Raw genomic sequence first — 16,383 nt, forward strand, 5'->3', positions numbered from 1 at the left:
CGCCCGCCCGCCCCCGCGCCAGCCCGGCAGCGCCATGCCTAACGGGCCGCCGCCATGGCAACGCTTCCGGCCTCGGGTGCGGACGGCGTCTGCCGAGGGACACGCTTCTTCTCTGGCAGGGAGACGGCGTCCGCCGAAGGACATATTTCTGCACCGGGCGCCCTGGCAACGCTTCTGGGATGGGATGGGAAGGGACAAGCTTCTGGACAGCCCTTCCAGGATGGGGTGGGGACGGGTTCCCTGGAGGGACAGTTTTCTTCGCCTACCGCCTCAGGGCGCCGGGGTTTCTGGGTGCTATGGCAACATTTCCGGGATGGGGACGGGCTCCGGCGGAGGACATACTTCCGCCACCAGCGGAGTCACTCCTCTTGGAACCAGAGCGGGATTATGTGACGTGCTGAGAGGCCTCTAGACTAGGCCCATTTTAAGAGGCCCAATAAAAGTAATCCATGAAAATGGATGTTCATGAAATTTCAAGATAAATTATCGTTATTCTATGAACTCAAGATGAATAATAACTCTGGAGCCATATCTATGTATATTTTTGTCATATTGGAAGAAAAATGTCCTTTTTTTTTTTTTCTTATTTAGAAGCCCCTTGTATTTTGAGGCCCTAAACTGTAGCTTAAGTAGCTTCAGCCTAAATCCAGCTTGGGACCCGGAGCAGGGCCTCGTCCCTCAGGCCCAGGGGTGGCTTAGCCTGGGCGCTCTGGGGCTGGCGAGCTCTCCTCTAGCCCCACTGCTCAGGCCTGGACTGTGAGGAGCATCACGCCTGGGGCACACGGACACCTCCACTCAGACCTGGCACTGAGGCAGCCCTGCCACCATGGCTCCCACAAAAGGCCTTGAAGAGCCAGGCATCGAGCCCACGTCCTCGCCCACCCCCAGGGCCTGGCTGCTCACTGGAGGCCGAGGCAGGCGCCCTGGTCAACGCCACCTGCTTGAATCGCAGTGTGTGGATGCCCATGGCCCTCCCCAGCCGGACAGCTGCAGTCTGCCTGCAGAAGGGCGACGCTGCACGGCCCTGGTACAATCCTCTGAGCGGAGCAGGTGGCAGCAGTTGCTGCCAACCTACAGCGGCAAACCTCCTCCTTCCCCCTGAGCGGCCGGACGCCGTGCTTTGTGAGCAGCAGATGCTGCGGGGGCGTTTTGCTGTGAGCGCAGGAGGAGGGTGAGTGGCGTTTTGAGAAGCAGGTGCAGAGTTTTAAGTTGTTTCTTAAACACAACACCTGGACTTTGGCCCTAGATTGAACCAAGCTACGACTGTTTTGGTCTTAGGTTGAAGTTAAGTCCTAGCCGTGGCAGTCTAGGAAATATGGGAGAACCCAGGGGTTTTGGTGGTATCTTGTATTGGATCAACTGCGTAGTTGTGGAAGAGCTTTCGGGCCTACCTGCTCTTCAGGTCTGCATTTCACACCTTCCTGTGCTGTGCTGGTGCTCCACATGGCCATAAGCAGTTCTCGAACCTGCCCTTGTTCTTTTTTTTTTATGTTGCTTCTACTGTTTCTCCCAATATACTATCAAGTGGCAACCTCCCATGTCCTGTGACAGAACAGATTTAGGTTTTGGAAATGAGCTAGAATTCAACAGGGCTGCAGCTGTCGCACTGCAAACCTCTGGGGGAGAAGATCTGGAGGATATTAAAAGCTTGCCATATGGCACAGACACAAAAAGCCCTCCCACGTGTAGGTTATTAAAACTCCACTTGGGATGGGTAGCTCTAACAAATCCGGCACTGCTGCATCTTAATTGGATCCACTTTTGCCCTGAGCATTTGAGGTGCTGTTGGGGTTTGGTTTTGGAAGTGGAATTAAGTGGAAGTGCTACGTGGAACATTAGGAATCCAGGGCCTTTTAGAGTTGGCTTAAGAGTCACAGGGTCCTGGCAATGTGTTGTTGATGGTGGCAGGGGTACAGGTGCCATCAGTATTACAGCAGGGGTCAGCTCCTGAGGGTGAAGGACTCAGAGCCCATGCTGATCAAGCTGGTCCCAAATCATTTGGCCCCTGTGTGAACCTGAAGTCCAGTGATCCAAATCAATGAGTGCTAGACACATCCTTCAGTCGGTCTCTCTCTGGTTGAGTTTAGGGCCTAGTGGAAGCACACGGTAAGAGCTCAGGTGATAGAATCACTATGGTGGAGGGTGAGGGGAGTGATATGAGATGCGCTGCCCTGTCTTTAGACATTACAATGTGGGTAGCAAGTTTCTGAGCTACTGCATATCTACAACGGCTAGAGAGACTGTTCTGACTGCATTTTCCAGGGGGTGATGTGTTTTCCTGATGTTGCAAGACAAAGGTATAAGCCTAATGGAGATAAGGTTACTAACTGGATGCATTTTTAAAAAGCGGATGTTCTCATCTCTGATCATAGCACAGTCGAAATATAAGTCACTCGCATACTTTTAATTATTCAAACGTGTTTGTATACACGCTAGGCCAGCAAAACACTGAACTAGTGTAAATTAGCTCCCTTTATATTAGTAGTGTAACTTGTCTTTGCATAATGCAGCTTCTAGGTACAAAATACAATAAAGACTTAGGAATAATCAGCAGGAGGAGTGCCTTTATGAGCACAGTACCTGAACTTTTGACCTGGCTGATTAAACTGTCAAAGAGAACAACAGAGTGCATACATCCTAGGCTCAACAATGGATTATTTGAAGTGAAAGCATATTCCAAAGGCAGGGTCTTCATAAAGTCCTTGTGCACTTGTAAACTTTAATAACTTTTGTTGTGCATAAGGACTTTATGAAGACCCCATACTTTGGAGTCTTAGTTTTTCCTCCATTTTTTTTTCCAGCCACTCTCACCCTTGCTGGGAGTGTCACGAAGAAAACAGAGATCTAGTCCTGAGCAAATACAAACTCATGCAGGTTGTAGAGTAGGCAGGTAGTTCAAACTGAGCTAAATGTTGCATGCAAGCCACGACCTAGCACCTGTGCCGTCAGAATTGTTTCCCTTGTTGTGTTCACAACAGCTGGGTTGTGCTATCCAGCAAGGAAGAGGAGGGTGGGTCTTTAGGAGAAAGATATTGTGAGAGCTCAGTCACAAACTACAGTTTAACAAGTTAATCACAGAAGTGGGGCTGGAAGGGCCCTCCTGAGGCAGGATCAGCCCTGTCCTAACTATCCTGTACAAATCACCCCCGAGTAAAATTACTGTCAAGACATAACCTACTGTCCTGCCACAGGGAGACCACCACAGTCCTGCTCGGGCAAGAGGTTGTGAATAAATGCTCCAGAGATCCCAGGTAAAAGCTGTGCCCCCTCTCCATCGGACACATCCCTGCTCCCAAATCCATGTCAGTGGGACCAAGAGGGGCGCCAGATGTGGCTGACTCTCTCCCCAGAAGTTTCAGCCCCAGCAGGAGCATTGGCACAGGGCCCCCATCCCCAGCCTCTGCAGGAGAGAGTGAGTTCCCTCCGGGTTGGACATCCCCCAGCAGGAGGGACTTCCCCCAGGGCTGGAGCTGCTCCCGCCCCAATCCCGCCTCCTCCTCCGCCTCCTCCCCGGGAGCTCTCCCCTGCTCTGCCCGGCAGTCCTGCCCGGGCCGGTCATGGCGCTGCTCCTGGAGCACGAGTTCAAGGCGCTGCCAGCTGACAGGCAGATCGAGACCGAGCCCTTCCTGGAGGCCGTGGCACACCTGCCACCCTTCTTTGGTGAGCCCCAGAACTGGAGGGGTTGGTGTGCCCATAGCAGACCCGGGGAGCCTGGGTGGGAGGAGGGGACTCGCACCCAGCAGGTCCCGGGAAAGCAAGTCCGGCTCTGGGCGCTTGAGATGGTGCCCAACAGAGCACCCCGGGTCTCGTGTGCTGCTTGTCAGCAGTGGGGAGGGGAAACCCGTCTCCGGAAAGAAAAACAGACTGCTCTGAACTTGCTGCAGCACTTGTGGCCGCGCTGGAAATGCCTCCTGCAGCATCCTTTGCCGGCTGCGACCGCCGTCCCCTTTGCTGGGCAACTCCAGAGTAGTTCAGCTCTTCAGCCTGTTTCCTAGTGCCTTGTGCTGTTCGGTGGTTAGCACAGGGGAAGACCTGTAGCAGAAAGGAGGAGTGGGGAGAGAGGATTCCCTCCCAGCCCCAAGCAGCAGCCAGCACCCCCGGGACAGACATCCCCAAGCAGACACCCCCACCCCCCGCCTGTTTCCTTTGCATGCCGAAAGGGACTGTGTCCCTCTCCCCTGCTGGCACGTGTTAAAAAGGACTGAGCACCTGGCACCCACCCGCTGGAGGGTTTGTCGGGACATGCAAGCAAGCTGCTTTGAACAGGGCAGTGTGGCAGGGATAAACACAACATCCCTCTCCACCTCGGTATGGATGGATTCATAATGGTAAAAGGTGCCTTACGCTGGTGTAGGAATCGACCCCGAAGGGGATCAGGTACTCGGTATCTCTGCTTCTATCAGCCCAAACATTGTATGGACCGGGGCACAGCCCCGCAGATTTTATTCTTGATTTTTTCAGCTGGTTTTCCTTTGTGATCAGCTCCGGCATGCGGCGAGTCCCCCTAGGAATGGGCTGGATGTGCCAGCAAAGCATGATACACCCTTAACTTTACATAAACCACTTGCCTGCCTCAGAGTCTGTTCCTGTGAAGAAGGCTTTTTTAGTGATGGGTTGACTGTCACAACCCCTAGTTCTTCGTACCAGGACTCCTAGAAGGATGCTTCATTAATGTACACGAGACTTTTATAGGTGCTAACCCCATCAGCTGGGTGCATGTGAACCTGGGGTAACACTTCAGGTGTGTGGAGATGTAGTACAGCATCTTTAAAGTGCAGGTGCCCTCTTTCCAGGTAAGTTGTTCCAGCACTTCTCTCTGGCCGTATGAAACAGGAGCTCAGGGGAGAAGCTGCTAAGTGCCCTGTGTTGTGGTGGATAGAAATCCAGAAATTATTCTGCTGAACGACTCCTTTAAACTAACACAAAGCTAGCGTGCCAGTATTTCAGGGAGACAGGGTGGTGGGTCTGCTGGCAGCCCAGCTTCCTAGGAGAGCTTGTACTGTCTTGCTCCATGTGGCACATTGGGAACAGTGTGACTGACAGCACCACGGGCCTAGGGATGCTCCTTTGGACCCTTTGGAAGGTCCTCTTAGAGCAGGAGTGGGCAATTATTTTGGGTGGCCACTTACTGAGTTTTGGCAAGCCATCAAGGGCTGCATGACAGGCAGCCAGGGGCAGACAAATATTAATTTTCTAAATTTTGTAGGGGCCCCACAGGCCAGATAGAATAGCCTGGTGGGGCACACTTTGCCCACCCCTATATTAGATGCAGCAGCCTCTTCTTTCATAGCTGCCATGTGCCCATCAAGGAAAGAGGGATTTGGGGTCATGGGCTCTCTGCTTCCTTTCCTCCTTGTCATAATCTATTGCAAACACTCGAACTTCTTGTAGCTGAGACCGTTCAGCCACAAGCGCCAGGCTGCAACACAGCATTAACCTGGGGCACAGGAGAGGTGGGGGCTGCCACTGGCAGTAGACAAGCTAGAAGCATCGTGCAGGGCGGCAGCATGTTGGAATTGTTTCCCTTTCGCGCTCAAATGTGCACTGGACTTATTTTGAGGAGAGGAACTGTTCCCAGCGCTCAGGGTGAGCAGGACAGTCCTCGAGCAGGGTCAGCGAAGCAGGGCTCTCAAAAGTAAAATCCTGCTCCTCTGCTGCAGTCCTGGAGGTGTGAGGCACAACCGGCTCAGTGCTTGTGGCTGCAGGGACAGAGACCTCGGAGGCCAGGACCTGGTCTCTAGGACTGAGTTTAAGCCGCTCACTCTCTTTCTGCAGTCAGGTGCAGTTGGTGTAGGCTTTTTGCTGAATACCCACTGCAGACTTTGTGTCAGATTTGGGGGCTCTGGAGTCCAGCTTTCTGCCTCAGCTGAGCCCAAAGCAGTGATTCGAATAAACCTTCATGGCTTGCTTATGTGCATCTGCTTTCCGAGGCTTTGCTCTGGCTGCACACAGGTGATGCGGGCAGACTCTACTTTACTACAGCATAGCACGGCGCATTGTCTCTGGTGACTGTCTTCGGTTTCTCCATCTCCCTTTGCCCTTTGTCTTTCCCTAACCTGAGTCCCTGCTCGTGTCTCCTCTCTCTCATGCTCCCTGGCAGTGTTGCTCAATCCCTCGATACTCTGATTTATCTAAAAATCTCAGTCTCTCCTGCCCCTGCATCCTCCGCCTTTCACATTCAGGTTGTGTTGAGCAATTGTTCCACACACCCAAGAGCCGGAGGGCTAAACCTACTAGCCAGAGACCATGTGCTGGGCCACACCTGGGGGAGGAACCTGTTTCTATGCCCCCTTTCTCCCCAGGCTGCTTGTGAGAAGGCGAGTGTGCTGTTCCACCCTGTCTCTCCCCAGCCTTGATTTTCCAATGGAGGTGGTGATTGCTAATCTGTCTCCCTAACGATGTTGCCAGTAATTCCCCTGCGGGTCACTTGTGCCACTTCTCTCCCCAGCAGCACTGAGGAAGCTGACTTTGGTTTCGGTGCTTCCCAGAGCTGTCGCACTGGCACCAATCAAATCGACAAGGCGTGGTTTGGTTTTCACTCCGCTGAGGCCTTGGAGATCTGGGACTGCACCGCTTGCCCTCAGCTCACCTTGGCAGGGTTATCCTCGCAATCACAGGGCCCAAGTGAAAGCTTGAATTCTCCGGCAGCACTCACCTGGAAAGGTGCCTGCCCGCAGCACAGAGATTTGCCCTGCCCCATTGCAGAGAACCGAAAGCTTTTAATAGAAATGTTTGACAGCTGGAAGAGGTAGTTGGGCTCTTGCTCAGTGGTATCTCCTGCACACTGCTTGGTAGGGGAAAGCGGAAAGTAATAGGGTGGAAATCGGATCGCCAGGTTTTCAGATAAGGAGAATGCTTCTTAACGAGCGTAACTGAATCTTGCCACCTATCTCAGCCTGTCGACAGGTACATTACATGGATGCCCAGCGGGGTGGTTTCCAGTGGAGTAGTGGGTGTCTCCATCAATCTCTTACCTAAAAATATACATGGATGTAGCCCTTGGTCCAAAACAAACCACATCAGCACAGCAAAACGTGGCGTTAGCAGTGACTGTCTTTTGGAAAGCTTGTCAGCAAAGGAAGTTCAATCCTCAGCCTGAATTCAGATTGGAAGGGGCTCTGTGAACTACCCGCTGTCACTGCTCCCTGAGCTGCAGGGCTCAGCTCATGCACTCTCACGCAAATCAGTGCCACCAGCCCTGAATTTACTTCTGATTTGGCTGCTTAGCACAATTTAGATAGGCAGTAACTGGCAGGGAGCTGAGCAACCTCTGGTGCAAGAGCTATGGCATCCCTTGCCTTGAATGGCTTGGCAAGCATAGGAAACAGTACAAGGAAGAGCCTGCACCTCCCGAGCACTGCCAAAAGGGTAGCTGGCCCAAACCGCTGTGTGGAGATTTCTTTGATTTGACAGACTGGGGTGTCAGGCCAATCCTAGCCTGTAGACCCCAAATGCTGTGGCAAGGGCTGCCTCTAAAGAGCAAATGACTTGTCTGAAGCCAAATACCCTGTGGATGCTGGAGCCAAGGTTAGTGCGCAGGACCAGCTGGCTGTGAGTCCTGCACTTGCTCCCCTGGGTTTTGCTGCATGCCCTGGCTGGCTGCATTGGAAATGCTGAATGCTTGTCATGTAGACACCAGCGGTTGGGCAGAGCTTGTTGGAAGAGCGTTGGGGCTGCGTCAGAGAAGGTGTTGTGGTGCGACTCCTTGTTCAGCCCACAGCTTGCTGTCTGGAGGCAGACGGGCGGTTGGGTTTGGTCGGGTTTGTCACCATTGCTGAAAGGTGCTGCTGAAAGGTTGCTCTGTCTGTTTTAACATGGATGGTGTCAAACAAAAACTCGGCTGAGTGCCCTGGCTCTGGCTTGCGGGGCGGAATATTCCTGTACCTCTTGCCGCGGGAGCTTGTACTCACCTGTAAGGCTGCAGTCTGACCCCACCCAGCTTACCCGTCTTGGAGCAGCATGGTCTGGGGCCGCTTTTACTTCACTGCATGGAGCTGGCTGCCTTTGGTCATTAACTCTACCATGATGGCATAAATGATAGGAGGATTTGGCCCTGTAATGAGAGCCAAGTTAAGTGTTGTCTGTGAGCCAAAACAGGCTTCAGCTGTATAATAGTTTTTACTCTGAAACGTACTTAAAAATTTGACTTCAAGTTCAAGGGAGAGCGGAGCTGGTGGGCACAAGTGTGTGTGTGGGGGTGGTGTTTGCAAAGCTGTCTCTGGCCACAATTCAGGATACTGTTTGGAAATACAGTGCCTTAACAAACCACCTGTACACAGCAGTGCATCCCCGGTTTGGGGAGCATGTGCCTATGAGAACCACAGCTTTCTTCCAAAAGGCTCAGCCTGCAGAAGGTTTGCCTGGCTTGCAATGCAGCGACTGAATTGCATCACTGAGCAACCTGAGCTGTAAAAAAAAGTTGATTAGTAAAGATCCCATCCAACCGGCTAAACAGCCAAGTCGCAAAACTGCTGAAGCATCCAGTTCAGATTCTGCGGAGCCGAGCTGGTCACCGTAGGATCCACCTGGGCTGGCCCAGCCACATCAGACAGGGAGCAGAGGGGCAGGGAGAGTGTGAGGTACCCACAGATGCGTGGGAAGCTTGCACAAGTGTCAGGAAGAGACTCCGGATCAGGCTATTCTAGTGCTTTAACCCTCCAGCTCCTCGCTCCCTAGGTCCTCAGTCCTGGAGAGTGAACTTCAGGACCTTTCAGGTGGCCTGTCCTCACATATCCTGCTAGGAGCTTGACTTTGTTGGGATGCTGGCGTGAGAAGGGAGCTTGCTAAATCTGTCTTGTCTGAAGTGGTTCGTTTACGTTGTTACTCCAAGGGGCTCCTAACTCCCCTCTCCAAATTCCTGTCCTTCCATCCCCAGCTAAATCCCTGGAACAGCCTTTTCAGCTTCAAACACCCAACAGAGCCAGGAGTGGAAATATTAATAGCTCTCTGGATTTTACCTGATGAGTACCCATGCATGCACAGTGTAATGCAAGGGCCTGTCTACATTTGAGAGTTAGCTCGGATTGCAATAGAGAGCAGATGGTCTGGAGTGGGTCTCACACTTCATAACTGTACGGACAAGCCTGTACATCCTGGTGTCACTGGGCAGGGGTGTTTGGCGTTGGGAGAAAGTGTTAGGTGCCTTGTTCTGCTGTTTAAGCTACAAGCTCGAGCATCCAGAACTGCACAGACTGGATGTGGGACTGACTTGCCTGCTCGCCTTCAGGTTTCTCTGGACTATCTTCCCAAAATGAAATAAGAAAGAGTTAGATCTTCCTGCAAGTAGTGTAAAAACTGCCATTAGCAAGGCAGCCAGCACAGGACAATGAGCTCGTTCTGGAGAGCTGCAGCATAACTGAGCTCGAGCTGGTAAAGTGGGAATAGGAAATCCTGTTGCATCTGCAGGACAGGCCGTAAGCTGATTATTTTCATGGCTGGGCTGCTGCAGTTGGCGTCTTAAAAAAACCTCCGGCAGCAAGATGCTTCTGGGATACTAGAAGACATGATCCGCATCCTGAAGACAATTAGGATTATCTCCCAGTGGCTGTCAACAATTGTTGCTGCCTTCTGGACAGCCCCAGCCCTTCCCCGCCAGTGTTTCTGGTGGAGTGGAGCCACAGGTGGGTTTTAGCAAAGTAGCAGTTGCTTTCCTGAAGTCAATGACTGAAATTCTTCCTCCGCTTCTGCCCCATCCCCCTGTCTGATGCCTCCTCTCTGGCTTTCAGCCTAAAGGGTTGAAAACAAGCCTTGCTTCTTCTGTCTGTAGAGCATCCAGCACAGCGATGCCCTGTTTCTGGCTGGAGCCGACGGGGGCTACAGTAACATACAGAGTAAGTCGCATCAATCCGTGCGCTGTGGGTCCAGGGTAGGTCAGCTGCCTTCTGCTAGACCCAGTTGTCTGCATGCCTGGTTCTCTCTCCCAGGCTACAGACTAGTAGGATTTCCCTGCCCTGTTAGAGGCATCCCATTCATAGACTCATCTGTGAGGGGGTCTTGGGACATAACTTGCTGCTTCTGTACATAGTCTTGCCGACCCCATGGGTAAAGTGGTGTGGGGGATGTGCTAGCAGGAAGGATGTCAGATCAAATGCCCTGAACCCAGCTGTGGGGAAGTTGCGTGCCTTGCTGTGGTTTCTCTTCCCCATAGGACAAAGTGTTGATGCTGACCTGGGCAAACCCAGAGCACCAAATCGACTCCCTCCCCACAGTGTGATGTCAGACTAGCGTTTCTCAGGCCACGTCCATCCCGCCAATGCACGGAAGGAATCTGTTGCTCCGTGAAACATCCGTGTAAGACAATAGCTAGGGCTGTTGTGCTGCGAGAGCCGTTCAGAGTGGCTCTGCTCTCCACAATGTCTGCCTTTATGTTGGCGTTCCCGTGCAAAAGCCCGCTCACCCAAGCCGAGCACAGTGCCTGTCTTGGCTGCCAGCCAGTGCAAATGATTTGGCCTATTTCTCAGCCGAGATGCATTCATCTTAGCAACTTTCATTGGAAAAATAACAGGGCGGTAAGTTGACAGCCCTGGGAGATGGGTAAAGCCATGAGATGGGGTGGAATTGATTCCCACAATACACGTACCCTGGTGGTGCTGCGTGCTCGGCTGTGGCTGGCAAAGCATCCAGCTGCCCACGCTCTGCCGCGTCGCTGCTCTCTGTAACTCCTTGCTGAAGCAAGATGTTCTGGGACACCCGGGAAGAAGTCCTCTCCTATCTCGGGACGTAACTCCAGCAGACCTTGCAGGGGCAGCAGCAGTGCATGCCGCCTTCACCCCCTCCTCAGTATGGATACGCTCCCACCCATGGCCTGGTGGGAGCACCTGGACAGGTCAGAGATGGCCCATCCAGGCTTTGGTCCTTTGTGGCCTCTTTGTGCTGCTGGGTTTCCCTTCCTTGCACGGTGCCTCCATTAGTGTCTGTTATACCCACAGCCCCATCAGGGGGTCGTTAGTGAATCCAGGCCCATGACCTATGCCCTGGTTGTCTCCTGGATCTAGGTGTTCCCGCCAGCCGGCTGCCGGTGCAGATGGGGCTCTGGATTTCTCTTAACAGCACATTTGGAAAACTGGGGGAATTTGGGAAGCCAATTTAAACACGTCAATTAACAGTAGGTGAAGTTGTCCTGCCCTTAACTGAGACCTAAGGGAGGAAGCTCCGCAGAGACCCATCTCGTCCCCAGCTTGACCGCATCTTTTTTGCTTAAAAGGTGGTGAGGTGGGCACTAAGCCAAGGTAGAATTGGTCTCAGGAGAAGGCTGTGTGTCCAGTTTTACCATCAGACCAGTGTCCAGCAGGACTTTAGAGCTGAGCCCGTCTAGTTTACCTGGTAGTAAAGAGAAAAACACACAGTGAAGGCACTTATCCCAGAATAACTCACATGTCGGGTCCCCCAAGGTTACACACTGCTTCCTGCAGGTCCACAAGGCCATGCTTATTAAAAGCCAGTGGACTGGGAGGTCTGGTTCTTGATCAAGATGTTCTGGGCAGGACACATGTAAGCTTTCCAAGAGCCTGAGTAGAGAGAAGTGTGACGCTGAGGCTAGGGAGGCTGTAAGGGGAGGGTGATACAGATTCCCTGCCTGTTCTGCCTTCATTGCCCCCTCAATAATTTGGTACTGGCTGCTGGGATGCAAAAGTGAATGGGCTTCTCTGTTCAGTGCTTTGAAAAAGATAGCATTAGAATAAGTGTTTGCTCCGTGTGGTCACCGGGTGCCTTCATGAGCAACCTCCCCTCTAGCTTTTCTGTTTCTAGAGACTTAACGTTTAAAACCAAGAAGAGAAATGAGCTGAGCAGCCCCTTTTCAGCCCAGCTCTGTTTGTGCATGTGAGACGTTCTGCAGCTGATGCCCGTTGCCTGCAGTTCAAAGGAAGCCAGTCCGCTGCTCTGATTCAGGGGTCTCCAGCATTAGAAGCCAGCTGTTTCTGTGGGCCATGCTGATAAAAGCTTTCTTTTCTTTTTTTTCTAGACTGCCTCGGGTCACCGATTGTGTATTCGCCAGTCAAAGCAGATCTCTCTGGAAACATCAAGGTAGGAAGGGGCTGCCAGATCTGAAATCCTGAGCTCTGCCTTCAGCAAGCCTGGGAGTGTCCTTACTGCTTTACATCTTTGCAGCCATAAATTAGCAGTCTCTTTCTGAACAAGCATGGAGAGCTGTTGGTCTGTGACACTGGGCCCTGAGTAAACCTGCTTTTTGGCAAGTTCCTCCTTGAATTTTGCCCATCTCTTGAGGGAAGGTGGAAGGAACTAGGTGCATTTAGCTTGGAGAAAAGGAAGTTATCAGGGCACACGAGCCTTCAAATATGTGAAAGGCGGCCACAAAGATGGCAAAATATGGTCATTCCTTGCCTCGTGCAGGACACAAGGAAGTGGGCTTAGACTGCAGCAAAGCAGCTTCCCATGAAATCTCAGGAAAAAACTTCCCGACTGTAAGAGCAGGACAAGAGCGGAACCAGCAGCGCAGGGAAGTGGTGGAATCCCCTTTGCTAAGAGGTCTCCAAGCTGAGCCTGGATGGGCGTCTGTCTGGGACAGTTTTGCAGTGCACCCTGCGTCTCTCAAGAGGCAGGGTGATACTTGGGGTCCTTCCCACCTGGGATTCTCTTGGTGGTGCTCTAGTCGAGGATTTAAGCTATTCTCCCATTCGGCAGTGCTGCTGCACTTCTGTAAGCCGACCCAAGCAAGAGCACAGGGGTCGGTCAGTGCGCTCATCATAACCTGCACCCCATCCTCTCCTCCCAGCCGCAGGGCATGCTCTGCCTGACATTATGCTCTCTGGCTGCTTTCAGAAAATCCGAGCGGTGTATGAATCCAATCCTGCCAAGTTCAAAACGCTGCAGAACATTCTGGAAGTGGAAAAGGAAATGTACGGATCGGCGTGGCCAAAGACCGGCGCGACGCTGGCGCTCTTGTGGCTGAAAAGGTGATGTGTGGCTTTTCTAACCCTCAGGCACTGGAGAGGGTCACCTGCTTACCTGTGCTGCTAATGCAGGAAATCCAGTCTTGGGCCACTGCTTTTGGGCTGGCCAGCTGGTTAGCTGTACTTCTGGAGGCCTGAGCCCATTGATCTTCCTGTAGGGAGACGTTAATGCTGGAGACGCTTGCAGAGAGAGAGCTTCGCAGGCTTTCTTCTTGCAGTCGTAACTGTCCAGGGGTGCTGGATGTGTCTGATGAGATGAGCAGGTATTTAGTGCAGACTTCCTGCGTGGTTAACGTGGTCCCTTCTTTGCAGGGGCCTGAAGTTCATACAGGTTCTGCTGCAGAGCATTTCTGATGGCGAGAGAGATGAGGCGAATCCAAACCACATCCGAGTCAATGCGATGAAGGCTTATGAAATCGCACTGAAGAAGTATCATGGCTGGATGCTCCAGAAGCTCTTCACGGTCAGTGCTTGCCCCTCCAGGGCCTTCTGGATGTAGCTTGGTTCAGCGCCTAGATATCATGGTTACAGGCACTCCAAATACCCTCGTCTGTCTTCAGAACCAGGGGCTGACGGTTCATCTGCCTCTTCTCCTAGGTTTGGGGCCCTTGAGTTTCTGCAGTGACTAGGGATTTGGAAGCCCGGCAAGGCTCTGATTTTGGTTCCAGGAAGTCGCGGTCTTCCCAAACCCCGCTCCCATACAGTGATGTCTGTCAGGCCGTCCGAGCCAGCAGTCGCCCTTGGAAACTCTGGCCGTGACGGAGCCCCAACAGCCCTTGAGCTGGAAGTCTGGATCCCAAGGGATTCTCGTTCATGGTAGTCTCTGGGGCTTGTCCTGAAATCCTAACAGGCTCCTTCCTTCTGGAAGACTTGCCCTTTGGTCTAGAAACTTGGTCATCTTTGCAGAGCCAAGGCTTGAGCAAAAGTGCCCTTGTGTGTACATGAGCAGTGTGTAAATGGTGCTAAAGGAACATAGGAGGATGGGGAGGTGGCTGAGGGTGCTGGGACAAACACAGTGAATTCAGGAGCTCTTGTGTGCACAGAGTGGTTGTGGCTGGACTCTTGGAACTGGGGATTTCCTCACCAGTAAGGCAACTGGGGCAGCTTGGTCTCATGTTTTTTTGCTAAACGCTCTTTCCCTTCTTTTAGGGCTCAGTCTATGCTCTTCCATACAAGTCGGACTTGCTGAAGGCTCTAGAGAAGGGCAAAGAAGTGAATGAGGAAGAGAGTTTAGAGAAGATCCATCAGTTCCTAGCAAAAGCCACCCCTATTCTGGATGCAATTTATGACATGTATATAAAAATGAACGCAGAACTGAACTACAAAGCTTAACCTTTGCACTGGACTCCTGCAGCCAAGGACAACAAATGCTCCCAAAATTTTAACCCGTGGGAGCACTAGGCCTGTTCCCATTCATCAAGTGACTTTAATTCTTGGCATGGATATGCAGGAAATAGCCTGGGGGATTTTCTTTTTAAAAAAAAAGAATAGTTTTCTATAGAAACATAGCAATAAAACACAATGATCGTTTCCCAGATCTTGGAACTTGACACACTTTTGTACCAACTGGAGAATGGTAAAACTATTTCTAGTCTTTATCTAATTGTTTTCTTCAAAATATGTCTGGGGAAATGAGATACCATTGGGTGATTAGCTGATGCTATTTTTCTGGCTTTACCTCAGTTTTCGGTAAGAATGTGTCCTTCCACTAATGCTGTATTGTGAGATGCGGTGATGCGCTTGGGCTACAATGGCAGCAGATGCCATGTGCTAAGAGTAGTGGTGTGAACGCTGTTCTTGTAGCATAGCTTGCCTGGACTCCTGGCCACGGTGAGAAGCTTTCACAAGAATGCCAGGAAGATGTCTGCAACAAAACCAGCCTTCAGTGACTTTCCCAAGTGACATTTTAATCTTTTAGTAATTGCAGGGGGTTTTATGTTTTTTATCTTCGTATGGGAAGAGTTTCTTCTGGATAACTAACTTGAAACTATCTGTAATTTTGTAAATCTTTTAATTCTTGCTCCTGAGACAAAACAAAAAAAGCCTTAATCGTAATTTATGGTAGAGTTGGGCTTTATTTTAAGGTACTGGGAGTGGGGAAGTAAACTGAAATAAATGTTGGAAACTAAACCTCCACTTTGGGGTGCTCTTTGTTGTGATATTCTGTCTTCCCCTCTTACTATTTGAAGTTTGACGTATAAAAGTCTCCTCAGCACTGACAGACCGTTTGCCGGCCACCTCCGAAGTGTCAACTTGAAGCTTCGCCCTGCAGACCTGGAGAGCCGGGACGCGCAGTCAGGGCTTTGCAGTCACTGCATGAGGGACAGCTCTGCTCCGACCGCAGCGGCCTTGTACTTCGCCGCCAGATGGGGCTCTCGGCTGTTTCTCGACTCCAAGCCAAACCAACCCATTCATCCTGTTTCCTATTTAAACCTGAGTTATTGATCTCCCTGCCTCTGAACTCTTGAACTGCGGGTGGTTTTGCAGGGCAGAATACTGGGAGTAGCTGCAGGGGCCGGTTCACAGCCTCGTACAACATCCCACGGCCGCCCCTGCCTGTGTCCTTCTTGGGACGTTTTTACTGCCGAAAACTTGGTACAAAGCGTGAGCTTGTTTCTGGAATATTTCCAGGGCGATGCCTTACATGTGACTCATGACAGCAGGGTACTCTTTCTTAATCAAAAACTAGTTTCTGCTTTGTTTTTCCCGATGTTAAAAGGAAAAAAGGTTGGTTAAAATCTGGCCAATTCACATCTACTTAACACCTTAGAGGTGCTGGGGGCTGGGATCTTTCAGTGACTCTCTTCAGTGAGCCAAGCAGTAGAAAGAAAGGGGCTGGTGGTACCTGTACACGCTTCCTCAGCCTGCCCTCCTGGCACACCGCATTTGAACACCCAGGGGTCCTTTCGTGCTCCGAGACCCCCGTGCCGCAGAAGGAAGGATCCCCCCATGGTCCTCGACGTTTCTGCGCTTGCAAATAGAGGGTGCAGCGGGGGCTCGGCAGCGACGTGCCCGTGCCCAGCCCCTAGGCTGTCTGCGTGGTGTGTAATTAGTGGTTCAAATGTTTCGTTGCACTGCTGGAGAAGGCTCAGGGACGCCCGGCGTGTCCGCGTGCTGCGGTGGTGACCTGCCTGGCCGCGGGACGGTGTTGTGCGTCGCCCACCGCGGGGCCACGGACCCGCCGGACACCCGCCCTGAGCTACAGCCATCGCTCGGCCACCTGCCCTCCGAAAACACGCCAGGAACGGCTCGGAGGCCGCAGCTGGGAGGCGCCGGCTCCGTCCAGCCTGCGCCGGGGGAGGGAGCGGTCTGACCCCCGGGCAGGGCGAGAGGTTACCCCGCGTCCATCGCCGGGGCGAGAGCGAGCTGACCCCCGGCCAGCGGCGACTTGCCCAGAGCCTGAGAAACCCGGGCCGGGCGAGCGCTGCCCGCAACCCCGGCGCGGGCGCGGGACGAGGCGAGGCCGCCGCCC

At 52.4% G+C, this 16,383-nt stretch overlaps 2 protein-coding genes across 2 annotated transcripts in view; one reads left to right on the top strand and one right to left on the bottom strand.

The window, feature by feature from the left end:
* TCHP (trichoplein keratin filament binding) overlaps positions 1–340 on the bottom strand; it is a 9,018-nt gene extending 8,678 nt beyond the window's left edge. Inside the window, exon 1 of the mRNA XM_019539371.1 lies at positions 267–340. Coding sequence (XP_019394916.1) covers positions 267–340 — 74 coding nt within the window. The remainder of the gene's footprint in view (positions 1–266) is intronic.
* A 3,163-nt stretch (positions 341–3,503) lies between these two features.
* GLTP (glycolipid transfer protein) lies at positions 3,504–15,041 on the top strand. The gene is made up of 5 exons (XM_019538690.1): positions 3,504–3,660; positions 11,963–12,024; positions 12,781–12,914; positions 13,224–13,374; positions 14,061–15,041. Exons 1-5 carry the CDS (start codon positions 3,558–3,560, stop codon positions 14,241–14,243), a joined length of 633 nt encoding a protein of 210 aa, XP_019394235.1. The 5' UTR covers positions 3,504–3,557; the 3' UTR covers positions 14,244–15,041.
* The last annotated feature ends 1,342 nt before the right edge of the window (positions 15,042–16,383 follow it).

This window comes from Crocodylus porosus, unplaced genomic scaffold, assembly GCF_001723895.1.
Source record: "Crocodylus porosus isolate Cpor-Errol unplaced genomic scaffold, CroPor_comp1, whole genome shotgun sequence".
In the NCBI taxonomy this organism is placed as follows: Eukaryota; Metazoa; Chordata; order Crocodylia; family Crocodylidae; genus Crocodylus; species Crocodylus porosus.

Excerpts from the sequence above, each read along its gene's own strand:
- GLTP (XM_019538690.1), top strand. The coding sequence starts at position 3,558 with ATGGCGCTGCTCCTGGAGCACGAGTTCAAGGCGCTGCCAGCTGACAGG. Across the intron at positions 3,661-11,962 it reads ACACCTGCCACCCTTCTTTG|ACTGCCTCGGGTCACCGATT; the intron begins GTGAGCCCCAGA and ends TTTTTTTTCTAG. Across the intron at positions 13,375-14,060 it reads TGCTCCAGAAGCTCTTCACG|GGCTCAGTCTATGCTCTTCC; the intron begins GTCAGTGCTTGC and ends CCCTTCTTTTAG.